This window comes from Polyodon spathula, chromosome 29, assembly GCF_017654505.1.
Source record: "Polyodon spathula isolate WHYD16114869_AA chromosome 29, ASM1765450v1, whole genome shotgun sequence".
Classification (NCBI taxonomy): Eukaryota; Metazoa; Chordata; class Actinopteri; order Acipenseriformes; family Polyodontidae; genus Polyodon; species Polyodon spathula.
The window spans coordinates 571,018-588,936 of record NC_054562.1 but is presented as its reverse complement, the minus strand read 5'-3'; the positions used below and the strand labels follow the sequence as shown (position 1 = coordinate 588,936).

The 17,919-nt window shown below is 42.3% G+C and overlaps 1 protein-coding gene across 1 annotated transcript; it reads left to right on the top strand.

The window, feature by feature from the left end:
- Positions 1–480: 480 nt before the first annotated feature.
- Positions 481–17,853, top strand: LOC121302095. The gene is made up of 20 exons (XM_041231916.1): positions 481–508; positions 873–973; positions 1,699–1,747; positions 2,196–2,767; positions 3,265–3,351; positions 3,640–3,873; positions 4,262–4,406; positions 4,695–4,796; positions 9,117–9,190; positions 9,374–9,497; positions 10,776–11,117; positions 11,209–11,490; positions 12,579–12,677; positions 12,955–12,981; positions 13,225–13,290; positions 14,276–14,302; positions 14,451–14,474; positions 15,479–15,505; positions 16,218–16,244; positions 16,787–17,853. Exons 1-20 carry the CDS (start codon positions 481–483, stop codon positions 17,314–17,316), a joined length of 2,967 nt encoding a protein of 988 aa, XP_041087850.1. The 3' UTR covers positions 17,317–17,853.
- Positions 17,854–17,919: the final 66 nt, after the last annotated feature.

Genomic DNA, 17,919 nt, shown 5'->3' with positions numbered 1-17,919 from the left:
TTTTAAAAGGGTGCAGATTTTGATTCGTAGGTCCTCCATCGAGGACAGGCCAAAAACGTTACGAAGGACACTTAGCATGCTGGGCCAAACTTCAGCAAAGAACAGGTAAAGAAACGACACTTCAGCATGCTTGGACAAAATGCAATGCAGACTTCTCAGTTACACTTTCCATTAACGTCTTCAATCGCTGTGTAGTATGCAGAGTTACAATGGACTGAATATGGAAATCTCTTTTCACAATATCATCCTAACCCTATCCCTTTTCTCGTACAATTCTGTACTTACATCTATCGTGCAAAAAGATTTCCACATTTAACTTCACAAACCCACTTTTAGATAAGATACAGGCACTTGAGAGTGTGTGTTAAAAAATGAAACATACTTGCGTAGCAATTCGTTTTGCACCCACTCATTTGCAGAAGCGAGATGCGCTTCCTTACAGATGGATTTTTGCTTGTGTTTCAGAAAGAACTAGAGTGGATGTCGCAGAAGAAAGACCTGCACGAAGGTTAGTGTTGCCCTTTCTCCTGCATATAAATCTGTTCAAAACGACGTTCCACTTCACTAATGCACTCAGGGCAGTGCAGGGGTGTGTGGTGTGCAGGGGGGGGGGGGGGGGGTCACGCAGTCAGGGGAGCGCAGGGGTCCCCGAGGGTCTCCCCTGGTAAAGGCACGGCCGCATGGTGTGCAGGGGGGAGTCACGCAGTCAGGGGAGCATGGGGGAGCATTTAAAAAACAATGTGCTTTTAAATGATTTCCGTCCCAGGAGGGAGAGAATGGTGCGGGATGAGCCTTGATGGGCCGAAAGCCCTTTTCTCATTCCCAAAATGTTCTCCTGTTCTCATGTTGACTTGGCTCATGTCTTTTCTAAGGGGTGTCAGTTAAAACGTTGGTTGAGAGATGGCAAAACCTCACTCCCAATCAACGAAGCTCCCCCGTGGTTGCGTACAGGGTGAACATCAGTCAAGAACAGGTGAGAGAAATGTTTTGATCACTGACAACCAAAGTACACTGAATTCAGCACAGTTTATGGCATCTGGTCTGGCCATTTAAGAACATATTATGGGCTATATTGTCAAAGCACTTACTCCACTGTTTAATGATTAGTTAGTTAGTTAGTCCCCCTACCTAGAATACTATGTACAGTTTTGGTCACCTCACTACAAAAACAAAATACATCATTGCACTGGAGAAAATACAAAGAAGGGCGACAAGCCTGATCCCACGACTCAACGACATGAGCTCTTCAGATCTCTTCAGTGAAGAGAAAACAAAGGGAAATAGGGGACTTGAATGAAGTCTTTCAAAATCCTAAAGGATCTAGGTAAAGTTAACCCATGTATCTAGGTCTCAGATGCAGAGGTTTAGAAAACATGTATATGATTTGATAAAAATGATATCTGGTACGACTAGAGGTGAAAGAAAGTCTCTGTTTGTAGACCTGTCTTGCACTTCCTGGGTCAAATCATCCCCGCCCACTTCCACCAGCTTTTTTCCTGTCAATAGCCAATCAGTTGCCGCTGCCCCTATTGACTGACATGCCTTTCAGTCAATGGCATTGACCCAGAAGACACTGCTGGGGTGCATTGACCCAGGAAGTAAAGCAGTAACAGACATCCTGGATTTGTTAACCTAGAGTTACTTTGTAATTGTTCGACAACAATCACATTTTGTATCGTTTGGTGTTTCTCTGACCAGCCTCAAAAGAGGAAGGAGAGTGAACGCAGAGAGAAAGACATGGAAGAAGGTACGTTTTTCATTTGCATGTTTGTCTCTGTGATTTTGAAAAATAATTGTTTGGGTCCATCTCAATTGAAAAACACACGATTTTGGATCAATAATATTTCAATTATTATTTATTGTTATTAACTTGGCACTATAATTATTAATTTGGCTCCACAGGTGTTGCAGGGCAGTACAGGGCTACAATGCAAAATCAACATTTAAATACAGTATAGTTCACAGTAAGTGCAAATACTGCTAGAATACAATATGAACTCGGATGTAACAAGTTATATCAACAGTGACAGATCAGCAGTGAAATAGTACAAGGATAGCGCGTCAGCTGAGGATCCAGTGAGGTGGCGCTGAGGTCAGGCAAGTCCAGCGCAGACCAGGAGGGGGCGATCAAGAGATCCACCAGTGCAGTCTGAACAGGGGGGTCTTGAAAATAATTATTTTGTCTTCTGTCTTAGTCCCAGGTGCCGCTAGCAATCTCCCCTCAGAATATCAGTACACCTGTTCTATATGCCTGGACGTCTTTAAAAACCCTGTCACTACTCCCTGCGGACACAATTTCTGCGAGGGCTGTATCGAGAGGTGCTGGGGAGAGAGCACTATCTGCAAATGCCCCCTGTGCAAAAAGCAATTCAGAAAAATACCTTACCTGACCGTAAACAGAGGGTTCGCGGAAATCGTCGAGGAGTTATGGAAGATGAGAGCGAGCGGATCTGGAAATATTCTCCCCGAACCCGTGCCGTGCGATGTCTGCACTGGGAAAAAACTCCCAGCTGCCAAGTCTTGCTTGGTGTGCCTGGTGTCCTACTGCGAATCCCACATCAAGCCTCATTTCGACAGAGAGGCTTTTAGAAATCACCAGCTGGTCGAACCCGTGGCAAATCTGGAGAACAAAGTCTGCAGCGAGCACAGGAGGCTTCTGGAGTTGTTCTGCAAAACTGACCAGACCTGTATTTGCTTGCTCTGCAGCAACAGGGAGCATCGTTCCCATAACGTAGTGTCAACGGAGATGGAGAGGGGAGAGAGGCAGGTAAGGGGTCTACTGAATTTTTTGAGTCCTTATTTCTGGATCATTCAATTTCGGGTTATGCTGCATGTCTCTCAATACAGCTATCACATAGAAATCTACTTACCACATACAGCAGTGGACACATGTATTAGAACACCCCTTTGCTCCTGTAGTTTTGATTTGTTGTGCGCAGGAAATCAAACCACAGGAAATGATAATCAGAATTGGCAAATTAGTGACCATCTGATTTAATTGATGACTTTAAATCAGCCGCACATGCAATTCATTTCAACAGTAAGAAAAACGGTCAAACAGGAAGCTTTTCAGAAGCTGTTTAAGACACCTGATTGAGGCACAAAGAGGTCTGACATTTTCACACAGGGGCGTGTTTCTATATCACTGATTATTGAGTGGAGATTGAAATTCTCACACCCAGAGGTGTTTTCATGCAGGTTGGTAGATAAAGGATATATTTTAACCAACAAGAACACTATTATTTGTTTATCCTTTCTTCTTAGCGGACTCTCCAGGCGGGAATAAAAACAATGATTTCCAAGAAAGAGAATCAGCTGGAGACGTTGAAGCCTACCCTGAAGAAAATCAAAGTGAGTATTATTCAAAACTCAGTTCAGAGGTTCAGTGCAAGAACATAAGAGCGTTGATGAGCAAAAGGAGGTCTGTTCATCCTGTCAGCACTCTTCCAGTGTCTATAGCAGCTGATCGATCTCAGAACTTTGTCAAGTCGGGGTTTCAAGGATCCCAGTGATTCTGCGTCAACAACATGACTGGGTTAGGGTTACCAAGGGTGTGGTAACAAGGAACGAGCCTCGATGAGACAAATGGTCTGGATTCTCAGCTTTTCTTATGTTCATTTGAGGGCTTTTTCTTTTCAGGGATCGGAACAGAGAGAGATCAAAGAAAGCGAGAAACTTCTCGACGAGTTGAGTCGCTCCATTGAGAAGATCCGGGACGATCTAAATGCGCTGATTAGGAAAAAATGGCAGGAGTCCGCCAATCAAGTGGACCGGCATACGAGACAGCTGGAGAAGGACATCAACGAACTGAAGGAAAATGACTCCGCTCTCGAGGAAATCTCAAAAACCGAAGATCACATCAGCTTTCTACAAGTAATATTCTGTTCGCGAGTCTGTACATTGCTAATCGCACACCTTTGCCTATATATATATATATATATCCCTTTCATCTATGCCCCTTATTGTTCATTTGTTTGGGCCTCTACCTCCACCTTGCAGCTTGCCCTGTCTACAGAGAAGATGGCCCTCAAGGGACTCTTGTCCTACCCACTGGCATTAGTTATTCATCTATTTAATACACTTCATTTATCACAGTTCTACCAGCGGGGGGGGCGGCCAACGAGCTCCAAGGCCACGGGGCTCCAAATTTCAATAACAAAGGAATCATTATTTACTGTCACCTGTCAATTTAATAAATCATTAATTTTTTTCATTGCATTGGCGGTTGCCACCTTTCTGAATTTGTCTTTCCTTTGTGCAGAGAACCCAAGCCATGTGCCTCCCTGCTGGAGACTCACCCAGAATCAGAACGTTCTCGTTAAAAGAAGCGGCGAAATCTTTGTCCAAACTGAAGGACAGTCTTGAGGACTTTCGGGTGAAGGAGTTAGTGGAATTAAGCAAAAGAGGTTCGCCGTCCATATTTTGTCATCATATAGCTGCTCGCGTATAGTTTTGTTAAATTAACAGATGTTTTGCCTCCTTAAAAATCATTGGAGTTCATTAAAGACTGGAGTCGAGGCTTTGAAAATGAGGCTCGATAAGAAGTCTCATTGTGATGCTTTTGTTAGACAGTTTCTGAAAATGTTACTGACACAAACGCTTTACATGTACAAACGCTGTACATTTATCAAAAACTTTTATTGCTGACTTTAAGTCATCATTTCTCAAAGCATTGTCTCCTCTTTCATCCCCAGTCGACAAGATTATGGACCCTGGTATGGCACACTACAATCCCACCTTTTATGAAGATGTCAAAATACTGATCCTGGGAGATGCTCTCCAGTCCACAGATGTGTGATGGGCTGCACCTTGGAAGGGATTCACCTCAAGGAGACACTGGAGGTGGGGAGCAGAATCCATACTTCAGATTAGGAACAACAGCTCTGCCTTTTACAATGTGGAAACCAGATCTCACTTCTACACTTTTGCTGGCAAGGGGAACAACTTGATCTTTTCTGCTGGACCATGACAAATTGAAGACATAGTGAAAGACTTCTAGTGGAAATGTTTGTCACTCAATTGAATATGTTTCTTTCAATATTTCTTAAAAAAAGATAACTGACATATACTGTATATAGTACATTATAATTATTTTTCACAGCTCTGCATAATCTCAAAAAGGGATAATCTGTTTTTACTGTACATTATTTATAAATATAAAATGACAATAAGATGGTATAATTGTGATATATATACAAATTATTTGAATGCAAAGGTACTTCCCTTGCTGTCATTATAACCTCTCTTTGAAATTTTGCTTTAACTTAAATTAATTACAGCTAACAAACTAACCACAAATCTATGCCTTTTTGCACTTTCATTCACCCCACAGGTTCAAGAGTGCAGGGTTGAAAGAAACACAATGTCACCCTTATATTTTAATTTCGATTCTGGTTACTGCTTTTAGGTTAACGCTAGAAACGCTGCAGCAGTCATTATGATGGGTTGAGGTTTTCAAATTTAAATGACTCGGCGTGTTTCAAAGTTACAAAGTTGTCGGTTTGTGACTTTCCCTATTAATACATGTATTAAATACCCTGACTGTGTGTGAAAGGCAGGATCGTGAAAATAAGGAAGTTATAATCCCGCCCACCTAGAACTACCAGAGCTGTTACTTTGATTGTCTCTTACAATACGTGTTCTTTATTTTTAATATAACCTACAATATTCTGTTGTACAGAAATAACAGTAGGAGAGATTTCATCTTCCAGCCATAGCGCTTTAGAACCATTTCGATCAGAAAACTGCAAAGCAGCGGAGTGCAGCAGCTCAACCGGGATTCTATGCTGCACAGAGTGAAACACACGCAAGAGAAAACAAGTATTACTTTCATTTTAAATTAAAAACTAGTTTTGTTTTTACAGTTTTGCAGGCCCATCTACCTGTTTCCACACTCTCTTCTTTTAAAATGTTTATTGTATTCTAATTTGTCATTTTTGGAAAGTAGTGCTTTATACTGGGACAGAAAATAGAAATAGATAATAAACCTTTTTATGATTAATTATTAATTTAAATAAGGAGTTTCGGTTGTGCAGATGTTTGATACGATGTGCTTGAACAAAACCTTTGAGTTGTATCTGATGGCTTGTCTTTCATTTTAATATTGATGTTGTTTATAATGTTACCCTCATTATGACAGCGGTTTTAGGTATGAGTAGAACGCTGGGGCTCTAGTGTTGAAGAAAGATCTCCGCTTTTATGCCTTGTTCTCGAGTTGTCTGTTTGCACTTCCTGGTCGTTCCCCCTCTGCAGTGTCTGGCTGCAAGCCCTGTCAATCAATAAAGGGAAGCAGCTGATTGGTTTTTGAAGCGCAGCACTATCTAACAGCATGGCTTGTTCAAACAGAGACATAGAGACATATATATATATATATATATATTTATTTAAATGTAGTCGTTTCCAATTATTTTTATTTTTTCCCAATGTGAAAATGCCCAAATATTATTTATGCTCGGCTCACTGCTACCACCCCCGGCGCTGACTCGGGAGCGGCGATGACGCACACACGCTGTCCTCCGAAGCATGTGCCGTCAGCCGACCGCTTCTTTACGCGCTGTGGATTAACCATGCAGCCGCCCAGGAGCTACAGTGTGGGGGGACAACGCAGCTCCCGGGCAGCTAACAGGCAAGCCCACAGGCGCCCGGCCAGACTACAGGGGGCACTGGTGCGCGGTGACAATGGTCGGCTGTAGAATAGACCAGCCTCGAACCGGCGAGAGACAGATATTATAACCCAGTGTAAAGCATTGGCTTATTTGAAAACTGCATATTCCATATCTACAGCTCTGGCCAAAAATTTTGCATCACCTAGAATTTTAGGCTTGAGACATCATTTAAATAAATAAACGATCTAAACATAATTTTATCACAAAATGACATCACGTGAAAGCCAGATTAGCAGTCCAGTTTTATTTCATGCTAGATTTCGAAATGTCACATGTTTTAATTGTTGCCAGTTTTTAGTGTTAAGTATGTGGAGGAAAACTGCAAAGCGCTGGGTATGGAATTCAGTATGTTAACAAGGGAACATTATTCAGCAGCTTTCACTGGACTCTATGAAGCTGAGGGAGTTCATTCTATATAGAGGGGGTGCAATTCAATATGTTAACAAGGGAACATTATTCAACAGCTTTCACTGGACTCTATGAAGCTGAGGGAGTTCATTCTATATAGAGCGGGTGCAATTCAATATGATAACAAGGGAACATTATTCAGCAGCTTTCACTGGACTCTATGAAGCTGAGTGAGTTCACTCTATATAGAGGGGGTGGAATTCAATATGTTAACAAGGGAACATTATTCAGCAGCTTTCACTGGACTCTATGAAGCTGAGGGAGTTCATTCTATATAGAGGGTGTGGAATTCAATATGTTAACAAGGGAACATTATTCAGCAGCTTTCACTGGACTCTATGGAGCTGAGGGAGTTCATTCTATATAGAGGTTGGTGCAAAACTTTGGTCACAGCTGTACATAGTGAATGCAGTTTCACGGCAGGGAATGGTTGTGTTTTATGTGGTAAAACGTCTGCCAGGAAACACCTGCGTGGAACAATACCACCAGCTTAACCTGTTCAGTGTTTTCGACAAGAGTTTGTGTCGTTCTATCTTTATTTAACCACTCTAAAAACAATCAGCATAATATGGAAAAACATTTTTACTGTTTCTTTTGGAGCCATGTTTTATTTTATTCTTAAGAACTTTTTGAAAAATATCCATTTTATTTAACATTTTAAAAAATATACATATTAAGGTCCTGAGATCAGTCATCTGGACATACAGTAAAGCTGAGTTTAATTTTTGCCAATTCCGGAACATTTTGAAACCAGAGAAGAAAAAGGTGTTTAGTGGTTTAGTGCACCACCTGGTGTTGAAAATTAGTACTGCGCCTTCTTAAGAATCACTGGAGACATCTGCTGGACAGTTCGTGTTACTGCATTTAATACGTAATATATATATATATATAATATATTATATATATATATATAACATAAGATATATATATATATTCATATATATATATTACTTCAAGTTAAGTCAATGGCGGGGTATGATACGGATGTTTTTTTGCCTTTTCTGGTTTTAAACTCTGAAGAAATCGCTCTGAAAGTGTTACTTTAACAGTCGAAGGGTGTTCTAATTGATTTCCTATTTCTGCTTCCATGAACTACCACTAGATGGCGCCACAGGGTCCTTACAGTATCCGCGTAGCGTTTGAGTTGCTGACGCTCACGAAATGTCAGTTTAAGCTAACTGCTGTTGCTGCTTTCACAATCAGAATAGGTAGTAGAAAATAAACACCACTTGTTTTAAATGTTGCAGGTTTTTTTTTTTTTTTAATAATTCGTTAATGAATCAGAGTAGTGCAAAACAAAAACATAAATAACCCCCCAAATGTATAAAACGTTATTACCGTGTACGTCAGCTAAAAGTGGCACAGTTGAGCTCATGACGCGGTGTTATTACACGGGTACGTCACGATAACACTGTGTAACACAGTTTTTGTTCCTGGATAGTAAGTGTTATTTCCTAATTGCTTATGGCTCAAAAGTAGAGAAAATGGCTATTATTCCCCACAAACTTTGCTTTTGTGACCAGGACAGCGATATTTCAAAATATCACTATTTCCAATGGGACAACGGGCAAATGTGTGTCTTTTATTTCACATAAAGTCAGAAAAAAACAACATATGAATCCAAATTAACATGTATTTATACTAAAGTAATACAAAGATGACTACAAAAGATTTAGAAGTGAGTAGTTTTTCGAGATTTACAATTATACTGTATTTACAATATCTCGAAAAACTACTCACTTCTAAATCTTTTGCAGTCATCTTTGTATTACTTTAGTACAAATACATGTTAATTTGGATTCATATGTTGTTTTTTCCTGACTTTATGTGAACGAAAAGACACACATTTGCCCGTGTTCCCATTGGAAATAGTGATATTTTGAAATATCACTGTCCTGGTCACAAAAGCAAAGTTTGTGGGGAATAATAGCCATTTTCTCTACTTTTGAGGCATAAGCAATTAGGAAATAACACTTACTACCCAGGAACAAAAAAATAAATGTTACACAGTGTAATTAAACCTGCTGGTCTTTCATTTGGCAGGGTTGGACGGAGGAGGGATCGCGAATCTTAATAGTCTAGCCCGCACCACCTCGAGCTGCATCAAAAACCGGACCGTACTCGTTTTTCTGGTTCGTTCCCATTCCTTCAAAGCAGACACACGGACTCCACCCTTTCACTCTGTAAACCCTTAACTGGTCTAGAAAAATGAACCAGAACCAGGTGTGTTTGTTTTCCGTCTCGTCCAGTGCACTGAAAGACTAATCACTCGAATTAACTTAGGCAGGGCGAAATGTTAGCTTTATAGTGTTTGGCTAGTCTTGACTTGTTTTAGTAGTCTTTACAGGAGAATGAAGACCAGATCTCAGGGGATGATATTCCTCGTGTTCTTAAGTTTTTTAGCAGCGGTTTCTACAAACAGAGGTGAGCAGAACGGCAGGCGTTTTAATTCGAGAAAGACTGAAACGGTATCGAGCGCCGAGCTGGTGAGACGGATTTCTAATCGTTAAAACCCTCAGCCTATTATAGAGGAGACAATGATCAACGTGGGGATACCAAGATATTTAGCGAGCGAGTTGTCCCAGTGAAGTTATCCGGCAACAAACTCGCCCATACCCAGCTGTGCTGCTTTCCTGGAAAAAAGGGGGGAACATTTCTACTTGCGAGATTCAATGTTTTTTTTTTTTAAAGAGGAGACCATTGTTAGTAGTTTTGGTGCTTATTTTTAAAAGGTACTAAGCAATTTAATTTTGAATTCAGTAGAATTCTCTACATTGCATTTTAGTGATGTCATTGTAACTCAACCCTCCATTACAGGGCAAGCACACAAGCGTTGAAATCTCCCCTTTCCAGCCAGGATACGTTTTCAACATGTTTGAAATATTTGCCTCTTGATAGATTGGAAGTGGAAAGTGTATTCTGCCTGCAACCCTACATCGAATTCCAAAAGTTTTGCATCATCTTGAATGTTAAGCATTGAGACATTTTTTTTAAAGTATATGAGCATAATCTTATAATTTAACATCATGTAATCAAAGAAAAACTACAAAATGATATCGCATGAAAAACAAAAAGTCTACCGGAAGCCATAATAACAGTACAGTATTTCGCGTTAGATTTCGAAACGTCACCACAGTTTATCCATTAAGTATGTGGCGAGTCCCATTACATGAGAGTAGGTGTTAAACTTCATGCAGATTTGAACTGGCAAGATAAGCACCAACTAAGATGTAGCTTTACAGTAAACTGATGTGATCCATCTGCGTCTCCATCCATCTGCGTCTCCATCCATCTGATGGGGTTGAGATCCTTCTGTCTGGTGTTCATTGCTGAAGTGTAATGCTGGCTCCAGGGATCGGCTCATTTTGACTCCCCAGCGCATCAGCACACACAACGGCTGCGACGCTGGCTCCGGGGATCAACCCAGTGCGGTCTCCCCAGCGCATCAGCATGACAACTGTTTGGGTTGAGCTGAGCAGGGTACATCTCTGGGGTCTTAAAGTGGGCGCCTTCCGTCCTCGTTGTTTCGTCGAGGAAAATTACAAAGCGCTGGTATGCAAATTAAAACCACCAGCGCAACGTTATTCAGCGGGTTTCATTCTACTTCACAAAGTATAATCAGTTCATTATTTTGGGTGACGATGCAAAACTTTTGGCCAGAGGTGTACAGTAACATTAACGTTAATTTTGTTCTCTCTCTAGAAACTGTTATTGGTTCCGCTCAGCCCATCATTGCCGGAGCCAGACAAGAGACCACCCTGCCCTGCCTGGTATCCCCACCGCTCAGCACCCTACGCCTGGAAGTGAAATGGTTCAGAAGCAGCCTCGCAAGTCCCGTTCATTTCTATAAAGATCTAAGTGACCAGACGGCAACGCAGGACAGCGACTATCGAGGGAGGACCAGCCTCTTCGAATCAGAACTGGCGAAAGGAAACCTCTCTTTGAGCCTGAGAAATCTCCGGCCGTCCGACAGCGGGATCTATTCCTGCTTCGCCTCCAACGGAACCTGGAGCGCCGAGGCAAAGATGGAACTTGTGATCAGGGGTCAGGATTTGAAATTGAGGCTCAGGGGGTGCAGTGGGTGGTGTGTCTATCTGTCTGTCTGTGTGTGTCTCACTGTCTCTCTCCCCGACAGCTCTGGGGACCCAGCCCTCGGTCTCTATGGACTCTATACAAGGAGAGCAGACCCGGCTGGTGTGCAGATCAGAGGGGTGGAGCCCTGAACCAGAAGTGATCTGGAGAGACAGGGATGGAAACGATGTGACATCACTGTCCAGCACAACAGTGGAGAGGAACAAGCAGGGCTATCTCCGGATTCGCAGCTACATCAACGTGGAGCCACAGAGGGAAGGATTCTCTTGCCTGGTTCGGTTTAAACAGCCGGATCCAGAACCGGATACGAAACCTCAGTCACCCAGTGAGTGGTGCTTTGCTGCTCTTTGGCTTCGGCGTTTTGTGGTTTAACCCATTCACGTCTCTCAATCTCACAGCGAGAAACGTGTTAATAATAAAATTAATTTATTTTTTGATTTTTTTCCTTCACCTCTAAGCGCTTGCGCCTGCTCCGTTCTTGTGGTGGGGGTTGGGGGGGGTTAAAGGCTTATTCAGACGGGTAACGCCTCGGGTGCAAATCGTAAACGCTACTGACGAGACGGTAGCGTCAAGCTGGTGAGGTCACTCTCGTTCAATCAATCAAACGCCTCTCTCTTTGCTTTAGAGCAGGGCTTCTCAAACTCAGGACCTGGGGACCCCCTGCTGCGGCTGCTGGCTTCCATTCCAACCCTGCTCTCAATTACTGAACCAGACCCTTCACTGAACTGATCATGTGCTTAATGAGACCTTTTGACTTGTTTCCAGATCTTAAACACTTTGCATATTTCAAGTTAGCTGTAACATCTGATAAGTTACTTGAACTGCAAACTGTTTAAGAGCGGAAAACAAGTGAAAAGGTCTAATTAAGCAAATGATCATTTCAATGAAGGGTCTAGTTGAGTAATTGAGAGCTCTGTTGGAATGAAAACCAGCAGCCACAGGAGGTCCTGTGTTTAAATTGAGCGGGTCAGCTCAACAAAGTCTGAGCGAATGTCAGTGATTTTACCATGAACGGTGGCGTTTGCTTTCAATCACACACACACACACATATATATGGATCAGCTGTTTTCAAAGAGACACAGTGCATAACTGAAATACGGCTGTGCTCACGACTCCCCCGGACCTCCTCCAGAAGAAGGGGCGCCTATTTTCAACCAATCAGAATGAACTAAGGCAGGGAGAAGACCGCTCGCCGTGAACCGCAGCCTGCATCCGTTGCCCTGAATCTGCATGCCCAGCGTGAACCAGCTTTTACTGTTTTAAAGGTTAGCGTTACTGTAGCGTTACGCAAAACCAGCCCGACTCTGGTGATCAACGACACCCCCAGCAAGTCGGAGAGCTTTCGACTTCCACAAGAAGAACACTTGTAAACTTTACATCAGATGCAGAACTGACCGGATCTGTTTGTTGTAGGTAGCTTTCTCCCAGGTGTCTCAGGGTGGGTGGTGGCTGCCTCAGTGATGGTCGCTCTTGGCATTGCAACTGTCCCTCCTCTACTCATCCAGTGGAAAGGTATGCGAGCGTCATTAACCCTGTAATGCCCATGCATCTTGAACAAGCGAAAAAAAAACAAACAAACCTGCTTTATTTAACTAGATTCTGTTTTTCTCTCCGGCATGTTCTGCATATGGAAAAGAAAAATGAAAATGAAAATAGCATTTAAGCTAATTGGAAACTAGAGTCGAGTCAAATAGACCCGAAACCTAACAGGAGGGTTAAGCTCAGTGCTTTGATTTCCACAAATGGTGCCAAGTAGGTGTCGTCAATGAGCATTTAATTTATTTTGCAGAAACACAGAGACAGAATGAATGGAAAGGTAAGCAGAGTTTTAAAGCGATATCAAACTCAGTTCTGTGTTCAAAAAACGGTGTCTCTAAGGGCTGTGTGTTTGCATAGTAGTCATTTAGTAAATGCATATTTGCAAACCCACATGCATTTACTAATGCAAAAACACAGTCATTAGAGGCACTGAAAGTGTTACTGAGAATTAGATGTTACTGATTATAATAATGTTTGCCTTCTCTGATTAGTAATTGTGTTGTCCTTCTGTTTCCTGCAGTGAATGAGAGATCCTTATATCCACCAGAGAGTGAATCCAGCACAGCGCATACAATGGAGTTAATGTGTAAGTATGGATAACGCTGCTGCAGGGCAAAATACAAATGCATTTATATATACAGTGCCCGTCCTGCATGCCACCGCATCCCAGAACGATGCACGCTCAGAACAAAATGAAAGAGGGAGAGGGGGAGAGAGCAAGAGAGAGAGGGAGAGGGAGGAGGAGAGAGGCAGAGGGAGGAGGGAGAGGGAGGAGAGGGAGAGAGGGAGGAGGGAGAGGAGGAGAGGGGTAGAGGGAGGAGGAGAGAGGCAGAGGGAGGAGGGAGAGGGAGGAGAGAAGAGAGGGAGAGAGGGAGAGAGGGAGAGAGGGAGAGGGGTAGAGGGAGGAGGAGAGAGAGGGTGAGAGGCAGAGGAAGGAGGGAGGAGGGAAGAGGGTGAGAGAGGGAGGAGGAAGGAGGGACGGAGGGAGAGAGGGAGAGGAGGAGAGGGGTAGAGGGAGGGAGGAGAGAGAGGGGAGAGAGGGAGGAGGGAGAGGGGGAGAGAGGGGGAGAGAGTAGAGGGGGAGAGGGGGAAGAGATGCTCCAGCAACAACCAGTTTACAGAAAAGAGCATTTAAAAAAAAACTATTTTAATTGAGTCTTTCAAAGACAATCTGACATTTCAACCTGCCTGATAATCCCTAGAATCGAGTTCCATAAGCAAGGAGTGGCACAGCGAAGAAGCACCAGCTGACTTAACACTGAAAGTTCTGTATGTTCTGATCTATACAGAGTTAGTCCTTCTCGGAGACAGGATGGTCCTAATCTTAATACCAATTAAAAATCAATTCAATAACTCACTGGAAACCAATGCTGGGCACTGAGGCAATATATCGAGAAAGTTCTGGACAAGATTCAGATATATTTCTCTTTGTGAAGTTGGGGACAGAACTCCACGCAAAGTAATTACGTGGTTACATTTGCAAAAGACCAGAAACTCTCAGTGGCATGTCCCTGTGTTTCTGATCACCTGGCTGTTCACACAGAGTAATCAAGCGTCTTCTTTTCTTACAGATGCAGGGAAGCCTGTCCCTAAATCAGGTACTGTTTCAGTTTATAAAATGTGTGTTTTTTAGATCTGATGAAGAGTGACTCTGTTGTTGCAGCTTTAAACACTGCATTGATTTAAGTACCACTGGAATAATGAATGGGTGTAACACCAAGTCTTGTGTCTTTGTTTCTGTTCTAGACTGCAAGCTGATCTGCAGTCCAGGTATGAATATTATATTCAATAGTACTGTTGAAAAATCTGACAAACCAGCTCTACAGGCATGACCAAAGGTTTTGCATCACCTAGACTTCTAGAATGTGTAATTCAATATGTTAACAAGGGAACATTATTCAGCAGCTTTCACTGGACTCTATGAAGCTGAGGGAGTTCATTCTATATAGAGGGGGTGTAATTCAATATGTTAACAAGGGAACATTATTCAGCAGCTTTCACTGGACTCTATGAAGCTGAGGGAGTTCATTCTATATAGAGGGGGTGTAATTCAATATGTTAACAAGGGAACATTATTCAGCAGCTTTCACTGGACTCTATGAAGCTGAGGGAGTTCATTCTATATAGAGGGGGTGCAATTCAATATGTTAACAAGGGAACATTATTCAGCAGCTTTCACTGGACTCTATGAAGCTGAGGGAGTTCATTCTATATAGAGGGGGTGCAATTCAATATGTTAACAAGGGAACATTATTCAGCAGCTTTCACTGGACTCTATGAAGCTGAGGGAGTTCATTCTATATAGAGGGGGTGCAATTCAATATGTTAACAAGGGAACATTATTCAGCAGCTTTCACTGGACTCTATGAAGCTGAGGGAGTTCATTCTATATAGAGGGGGTGCAATTCAATATGTTAACAAGGGAACATTATTCAGCAGCTTTCACTGGACTCTATGAAGCTGAGGGAGTTCATTCTATATAGAGGGGGTGGAATTCAATATGTTAACAAGGGAACATTATTCAGCAGCTTTCACTGGACTCTATGAAGCTGAGGGAGTTCATTCTATATAGAGGGGGTGCAATTCAATATGTTAACAAGGGAACATTATTCAGCAGCTTTCACTGGACTCTATGAAGCTGAGGGAGTTCATTCTATATAGAGGGGGTGGAATCCAAGCTTTGCTCACAAACACAGTTCAGTGATGTTTAAAGATAGGTGACTGTGCATATCAGTGTGTTCACAGTAAATAATCCAGGTGTCTTCTTTGTACAGATGGAGCGACACCCGTCACTAACTCAGGTATGGACGCTGTGTGGGACGCTGTGCAAATACAGGAACATCTCCGAACAGCAAGCCTGTATTAGCATTGACCACAGCAGCTAGACCTTCAATAAAGCACAGGTGTAGCAGGGTCAGTAGACAGGTAGATACATACGCACAGATAAAGAGACAGATAGAGAGAGAAGTAGATAGACTGATAGATAGATAGATAGAGATAGATAGATTCATAGAAAGACAGATAGATAGATAGAGAGATAGATCGATAGATAGATATATAGAGAGACAGACAGATATATAAAGATAGATTGATAGATATATAGAGATAGATAGATATTCCAACTGAACTCTCAATTTTAATCAAACCCTTACTTGAACTAATAATGTGCTGAATTTGACCTTTTTAATTTTTTATCAGCTCGTAAAAAGTTGCCAATTTTCAAGTTGCTCATAGTTAGCTTGAAATCTTCGAGCTGTTTAAAAGCTGAGAACAATTAAAAAGGTCTTGTTAAGCAAATGGATCGTTCAAATAAGGGTTGAATTAAGTACTTGAGGACCAGGGTTGGGAAACCCCGGTACAATGTAGGGGACTGCTGCCCTCTAGTGGACAGTGCGCTGTTACTGTACCTGTTATTTTACACAGGGATATTTCAGGTTTAACCCTGTAGAAAATGACTGGGCAAATGATTGATAAGCTAATGTCAACAAGATGTCTGTGCTATTGTGTTTTCAGAATGGAAGCAGATCTGCAGCTCAGCAGGTAAGTTCATCTTCGTTTGATTTATTTTTTTCTTTTAGAAACATTTGCTTTCCTAGTCTTATCACCTGGTTAACAGAACCATTGGGGAGGGCTTTCAATGGCTTAATGAAACCGAACAAAAAGGGCCATATCTGATAGCCCCCTGCACCACAGAGATAACACGGACATAACAAAGGAGACAGCTGCTTCTGCATCCAGCGCTCAGAGAATATCACAGACCTCTGCAGAGCGTTCTGAGATGTTACAGTAATAAAATAACGACTGGGATCACGTTATTGAGGAGTTTGGTGATAAAACGAGTGATTAGAAGAGGATTGATCAGTATGCACGTCTATAAAGAGGTGAAAAATACAGCGAACAAAAGGTGGGGCTTGGCTGGAGAAGCAGTACTGAGTGTCCTTTTGTGATTCAGTGCCTTTTAAACCTGTTTTACTCTGAAATATTTTGAACAGCATGTCTGAAATAAATTGGACCCGACGCGCCTGACAAGTGCTGAATAAATGGACTGCAAAGGGTTAAAAATCATACCTCTTTCTCCTCAGTTGACGTGACTCTGGATCCCAACACCGCCCACCCTCTCCTCATCCTCTCCCGGGATGGGAAACACGTCCGATGGGAAGAACAGCAGCAGGGCTTCCCCGACAATCCCGAGAGATTCGACTGGTGGCGCTCTGTGCTGGGGAAAGAGGGGTTCACCTCGGGGAGGCACTACTGGGAGGTGGAGGTGGGGGAGAACCGTCGCTGGATCTTGGGAGTGTCCCGGGAGTCGATCCACAGGAAGGGGGTGATGAGGTGGAGCCCAGAGGAGGGGTACTGGGCTGTGGGGAGAGATGGAGAGCCGTTCCTGGCACTCACAGATCCTCCAGCCCCTCTAGCGTCGAAGCAGGCACTCAGGAAGGTGGGGGTGTATCTGGATTACGAAAAGAAGCAGCTCTCTTTTTACAACGCGGAGACCAGATCTCTCATCTGCACCTTAGCAGACAACTTCTCTGGCAAACTCTACCCCATCTTCTTTACTTTAGATGGGAAGACAGATCTGGTAATTGTGCCCCCTGCTGGTACTGTACAGTAAAACAGCAGGTTTGCTAGGCACAGGTGATAAAGTACAGATGTGGGCAACAGTTTTACATCAACTAGACTTTTAGGATAGAGACAAAAATACTGTACAAGCATAATTTAGATCTTTTATTTAATATCATGTAAAATCAAAAAGAAAATATGATACATACAAAATGCAAACACAAAATGATATCGAATATAAAATTGTATCACATGCAAGGCTATCAGAAACCATAATAGTAGTAGCGTTTCATGTTAGATTTCGAAATGTCTCATTTTTTCAATATGTTAGTTTTTTTTTTTGTTAAGTAAATGGATGACTACAAAGCACTGGTGTGTAATTCAATGTGTTAACCCTAACATTACTCAACAGGTTTCATTGACTTTATTAAGCAGAATTGGGTGGGTTTACAGTTAGCTTGGAAATACAGACGCATGTCAACAGAAAATGATGAGAGGGGCAGGAGTGCTAGCTGTTTTGATTGATTTTACCTCTACTGGAAAACCATTACACCATCATTAACTGCTAATAGAACACTATTACACTATCTATAACTGCTAATAAAACACTATTACACCATCAACAAAACAAAAACATATATGTATTAATGCTGAA